The following is a 6,988-nucleotide window of genomic DNA, read 5'->3' on the forward strand; positions in this document are numbered from 1 at the left end:
TTTTCTGATCTATAAAAAACTTACTGTCCAAAGACTTTTTATGTATTTATGTACATTTTTTTATAGTTGTATTAAAATAAATTTATTATTGTTGAATTATGTACTATGTATGTATCAGTATTTTGTGCAGTTGAATATCATTACATAAATGTGATAGTTTCTTCAAGTGTAACATAGATCTTACCTTGTACGCCTAAATTACATTCATTATAAATATTTTACACATTTCTATTAAACTTCAATACTAACATGCTTAAATAATTATTATACTCATATGTATAATTCTAAAATGTAGCAAATTAAATATCTTCTCAGACGCTAAGTCTTACAAATAATGCTCCCACCATTTGAACATTACACATTTACTAATGCTTTGATTATTGTAATAAATGTTTAATTGCACACTCTAGGATTAAAAAACTTAACAACGCATAATCATAGCTATCGAAGATGTGATATAAGTAAAGAAAGGGAATTGAATAATTATTGTGTATTTGAAATACTCTCAAATGAATATTGCAAATTAATACAACAACATTCCACTACTTAAACTTGTTAATATATCAAAAAGCATATTGTGACATAAGTTAGTAGATTGTAAATGTAGAAAAAATGTATACATTTTTGTATGCTGTTGAAAACCGTATTATATAGGTACATAATATAATATGTATCAAAAAGTACAGTTGACCTCCATCGGTTTCTCTTCTCAAATCAATGTCATAATTTTATATGTAATTAGATTTTATAATTGTTTGTCAATTAACACTATAAATTACTCCATATGCATACTTGTATCTGTTATATACGGGATCCAACATAATAAATAATAATTTGTGACAAAAAGAAAAAGAGTATGTACTTTATGTACGGAATGTTGGATCTTTCATCTACACTTTAACTGTAATATGGATTGAATGTTGGATCTTTCATCTACATTTTAACTGTAATATGTATGGAATGTTGGATCTTTCATCTACACTTTAACTGTAATATGTATGGAATGTTGGATCTTTCATCTACACTTAAACTGTAATATGTACCTGTATAATAGAGTATTATGTAGGCATGCACAATTATTACAAGCTATATTAATAAAAATGTATCCTATGTTTGTAAAATAATTTAGTTTTTAAAGTCTCAGGAGTTGATAACAGGCTTGATGAAAAATATTTATTTATCTATCAATATATTTTTTTAAATGCATGGAAAAGACAGCTGGCGAGCAAGAAGATTTGAAATAATTTTTAATTTACAAATATTGAATTTAAATATACAACTAAAGATTGAGCATCACTGGCGCAAGGTTAATAATAAATTAACATGATTTAGAAGATTATGGAGCAGATAAGATTCTATATTTTTTTAATCAGATGAGATTCTGTATCCAGGATAATGCATCTCCATAAACATTATTGCAACCGAGAGGACATAATTATTAGCGTGGTGCAACTTTTTCACAATACTAGTGTCACTTTTCAGGAAACTACAATTTTAAAAATTACATTAAGGCTCTGGTAAACAAGCAATTTTTTACTGCAAGGTGTTGTCGTCAAGATTCACTGTGACCGGGTATCTCATCAAAATGAAAATTCAACACACCTACAAAAAGTGATAAGACATGATAAGTGATGAAACAAAAAATAGGTTACATAGGTAACTATTAATCCTAGTTTTTGTTTCATCATTTTTAATGACTCTAAACTCACCAATCAGTGAATCACTAAAAACTCTAAATCACTTTTTAAAGGGGTGTTGAATTTTCATTTTGATGAAATATCATGGAACCAAGATTTACGTATTATCGGGTAAGATTTTTGTGTGCTGCCTATTCTTGTCGACGTATTGGCCTGTCTTGCCGGTGAATTTGTTCGGCTACCAATACTACGATAATATTGTCGGGTTAAATCTACGAGCCAGTCTATAGGAGTCACTCTGTGTTTACCACATGCTCGGTGGTTTGCATTCACATATCGCCGACTCTTTAAGGCCCCACCTATGCATCATGTATGCACAACGGTTGCGGGGACACCTTATCCTATTAATGGAGAACTAGAGTTTATGAGGCAGTAAAAACCCAGGCTGTCTCAGTGGGGTCATGTATGAGATGGGCATTTATCACGTCAGCCGATTGCCACTCAAGTTTCCACCTATCTTCTGGAGTGAGAGCTAACCTGAGGAGCTTCTCCTTCCATCCACGAATGCGATTTATTAATAAAGTTTAAATCCAAGTTTATGCAAGTTTGGTGGAGTTACTGCAGGAGATCATTTTTTAATTTGTGAATTAGTCTTATATTACGGCAATCTTGACGGGACACTCCAATATTGACGACCAACACCTTTACCGGCTTTAAACTAGTGACGGTCAAGACAATTGGTCGGCAGTAGGCAATTTAACTTGCTCGTTTTTTTTTTTACCTGTGATTTTTTTTTTTACACGTAGGGGTGATATTTTTTTTTAAATAATGTTGCTTTCCGTCCTGATCCATTCCATGAGAATCAATGTTTAATTTAAAGGAATAAAGTTGAATTCGATTCAAATTTATGTTTCAATTTCATAGAAAAGCCTGCTTTCACTGATCTATTCATAGGTTCTATGAAATAGATCAGGTGTGATTCCGGCTTAAGTTAAATCCTTGCAAAACCCTGAGGTTCCCCTCTTTTCTTTTTATCAGAAACTAAGAAGCTTGGACAAAAATCTTTGTTTATTAAGTACTTACCAAACTAGGTAATGGTGAGATTAGTGAGAATGGGCTTTTCTATGGAATAGAAACCCTATAATAATAATAATAATTGGATAATTTGTAGAGCGCCGTTTTTGTGAAAAATCACCTCAAGGGCGCTTGTTGAATTAACAATAGATTCTCAAATAATAGATCAGGTTCAAACGCGCCATTAGACATACGAATCCTATAATTTCTATACCCGCTATATCCGATTTTTTGACAAAATGATCTGAGTATGACATCTTGTTCACATTTTTGCGAGCAACAAGAGGAGCCTAAAATTGAGTTTCAAAACCCTCCTTATCGCGACCAAAAACCATGTTAAAACTGCGAGTGAGAAACCAAATCCGCTATATCATACAGAAAGTTACTATCAAAACCCGCTATATCGGATTCAACGAATCACAAGCAGTTATTTTGCCAAAATACAATATGGCCGCCGCACTGACGCCACGCTCGTGTGTCAAAATGATCTACGCGTGAGTTTCTAAACCCGCCATGTTGGCTCAGTTGACTTTCAAAATCGCGAAGTGAGTATCAAAATCCGCTATATCCATTTTATTTATCGAAATTACTTATTATTGCTAGACATATATAGAAAAATAAATGCTTTTCGAAATTTTATTACTCCAATTCATTATATAAAAAATTGTAATGCATTTACTTATGTACGATAGAGATGTGACAGTTTTTTGCGGTTTTCTCCAAATCAATGAAAGTTGATATAGCGGGTATAGAAATTACACGACTCATATTATATGCTAATATTTGACTAATTTATTTTATAGTACTAATAATATTGCCAGCCTTATGCTGCGTTCAGATCTAATCTATTCTATAAGAATCTATGGTCAATTTATAGAACGGAAGTTGAAGTCCATTCAACTCTGGATTTCTATCCCATAGAAAAGTCTGTTTTCGTTGATCTATTTCATAGAATTTATGAAATAGATCAGGTGTGATCCCGGCTTAGTAAATTAACCTTAAAAAATTCAATGATTCTTTTTAAGAGTTCAGAAGTCTTCATTTGCTATTCTCTATTTTAAATCCATTGCATTTCAATGAGAAATATTTAACTACTATTAAATAAAAACTATGTTTAGTGTAATATATTTTTAATGTTTGTTGGATATAATTTATTGTGTAACAATGTAACATATTAATTGAAGCAATTTTTGTATTGTTAATAAAAAGTTGTTTTGTTGATAAATTTAAATAAATGTGAATGTAAGTTTTCTGTAGTTTCCATTTAATAGTAACAGTAACATGCAAGGAAATAATTCTGTGTTGCTTTTATACTCAAATACATACAGAACGGTCAACAGATAGCAAATCTTTTGCTCCTCGTTCCAGAGTAGAAGGTACATGAGGCCCATCAAGTGAACTAAACACTTGAGTCGGACCATGTCAAGAGTCGGAATGCCAGAAGGATATGTGTGAGACGATGTATGATTGTGATTGGAGCAAGGAGTGTGCCAAGACAAAGTTGTTTGGAGGTCCTTCCTCTCTGCCTACCCCTGCGAAACGGCGTGACTTTTGTGTGGTGTAATGTTTTGTTCTTATTAAAACAGACTTTTTAATGGTTGTCATAGGCCAACTTCAACTGGACTGCCATTTTCTTATCACAAGATTTTGACACATGTGGATGTTGTTTATTTTTTCGGTTATATGTTACTAAATCATACACGGGTTGTATGTAATAAGATTAATTTTATTAAATAATCATTATCACACTTAACGACTGATATAACTATCTTCTTCAAAGTAATAATTGCTATAAAAAACCTAGTAGATTATTTAAAAATAAATACTTACATGCATTTTTATCAAATAAATGAGAGGATTTATCAATACACATTAAGTCACAGAAAAATCCAAAATCTCGGTCACGCTTCAAATAATAAAGTGATTTTGATTAAGAAGGTTAAGGTAAGAGGGCTAAATAAAATACATTATCAACTAATTAGCACATTCACAAGCGTCCACCCAGTCATTGTATACATCGATAGGTTCAGATAATACATTAGTTGATGTTTGAAAATCTTCCAGGCAAACGCGACACGTTATTTTGGCCGTGTTCCGACTGCGATCCCTGAAAATTGCAATAAGAAGCAAAATTAATGAACAGTTTTACATATTACTTACAAACAATTCTTTAGCGAGCTTAACTACTCACTGTCATAACACAAGTTAGATACAAAACATAGGGAGATCAGAAATAGAAAATATACCGACACCAAATAACATTGAAACTGAAACCACTCAACTCCACTAAAAGAACACTACATAATGTACAGGTTGTTCATAAGGGATAGCGGTTATTTGATAGTTAAAAATATAAACATTAAAATTCATTCTTTGTTTTTAGACACTGATCTGAAAAAGTATTTAGCAAAGATCATGTTGTTCAGAAGCCGTCCTTCGCACTCTAATCTTGAACAATGATTGGCAACAAGGCGTTGACACATCGCTCTTGAGGTGGCTGCCATTTCTGATCTGATATTTTTTTCAATAGTGTCAAACAAATTTTCAGATCAGACACTTTAAAGAAATAAATAACAAATTTTAATATTTACATTTTTTTGTTTTATCCAACTATCAAATACCTTTTTTGGATACCCTGTATTTATAATTCTTCAAACTACAAATTTTGAATAATATGTAAAAGAAATTCGCAGCACGGAGATCACAGTGAGGATATTATTATCTTTATTTCTTACAAAAACAGACGATAACAAAACATTTATAATTAATAAATATATCCATAATATTAGGTATGTATTGATAGTGAAGTAAAAATAAATGTATTTTGAACCAAATTCATAATAATAAAATAAACTTACATTTTCACTTCACAGGACCGTTCGTGATTGCAGAAAGGACAATTAAATTGAAGATCTAGTGGCTCAATTGCTTTCTTCCGGGTAGGGGGCTTTCTCTTCGACTTTCTGCGACCCATTGTGAATTCTTATTCTTCAAGATAAAAATGTATATTAATTAAATGCAATATTATTCAAACCATAAGATTGAAGGGTAAATATAAACAGAAAGGTGGGAAATGTTTAATTCGCACTTTGAAAAAAAAAAACAATTTGTTCCAGTTAGATAATAATGAGAAGGAAGTATTTCAGTTTCCAGAAATGGTAAATAATGCATTAGTTGAAACTAGATAACAAGAATATAGAAATTGGAGAGACTTCATAATCAAGACAATGACTTGATTCATCATACTGCACATTTCAAAATTCATGACCTTGTTCTTTAAGTTAGGTATTTTATCCATAAATAAGACCATTTTTATCTCATAGTTATCAAGTTGTGACGATGGTAGAACAAGACCATATTTACAATACTGTTATTGTAAACATGCTTTTACAAGACATTTGTTTTTTTAAGCCAGTGTATCACAGTAAAATCCTTACCGGTGAAAAAGCACTAGCACAACAAATTGTGTTGGTTTTATTAAATAAACAGAAATTTTAAGTTGAAGAACACGATCATTAACTTTTAATTCGCTTATATTTATACAATTCAGAGTTTGTTGAAACCATAAATGAACCACTCGTTGAAACCAAATTGTTGTCGGCGACCGGGAAATGAGAATTTTTCTATGGATTTGTCAATATCAGCTTCAGCTAGTGATGGGTAGGATCGAAACATTTACATGATCGAAATATTTTAATCGAAACATCGAGAGAATCGAATGATTATTCTATTATTGCCATTAGACATATTATATACTTATAATAAATATGTAAAATATATTTATTTGACTAATTTATTCTTTTTTCATATTTTTTATTGCCAGCCTTATGCTGCGTTCAGACCTAATCTTTTCTATAAGAATCTATGGTCAATTTATAAAACGAAAGTTGAAGGGGCGTAAAACTCCCGTCTGACCTTGTTACCCTGATGGGAGGAGTTATTCAATACCCAAATTCTTATAGACAAAGCTGTTGTGGCTGAAAGCTCAGATCTCATTGGCTCAGAGCAAAAATTGTAGTTTGATCTCTCGCTCTCTACCATAGCGACTTGTGTAACAGAAAGAGAAGCTAAGCATGGGTTATGCTGCGATAAAAATTAACGGCAATTTCCAAGACGCCATTTCGGAAGTCGAAGTCAGTTGAAGTTTTTAGCGTAAATATTTTGAATTTTGAAAATCGTCTAACCCATCTAAAAATAATGTTGCGTGCTAGAATTCTTCAAGGTGATAAATTAATGCCGTGTTGTGTTAAAGGTTGCTCAGACGGATTCGATAATTC

General features: G+C 31.7%; 1 protein-coding gene across 1 annotated transcript; it reads right to left on the reverse strand.

Annotated features, from left to right (window-relative positions):
* Positions 1–226: 226 nt before the first annotated feature.
* Positions 227–6,328, reverse strand: LOC149426565 (transcription elongation factor 1 homolog). Its single transcript, XM_089631773.1, has 4 exons — positions 6,149–6,328; positions 5,570–5,699; positions 2,680–4,818; positions 227–2,635 (listed from the first exon to the last, which is right to left on the reverse strand). Exons 2-3 carry the CDS (start codon positions 5,683–5,685, stop codon positions 4,686–4,688), a joined length of 249 nt encoding a protein of 82 aa, XP_089487899.1. The 5' UTR covers positions 5,686–5,699; positions 6,149–6,328; the 3' UTR covers positions 227–2,635; positions 2,680–4,685.
* Positions 6,329–6,988: the final 660 nt, after the last annotated feature.

This window comes from Hesperophylax consimilis, chromosome 1, assembly GCF_061612785.1.
Source record: "Hesperophylax consimilis isolate HC1 chromosome 1, BYU_Hcon_1.0, whole genome shotgun sequence".
Taxonomy (NCBI): domain Eukaryota; kingdom Metazoa; phylum Arthropoda; class Insecta; order Trichoptera; family Limnephilidae; genus Hesperophylax; species Hesperophylax consimilis.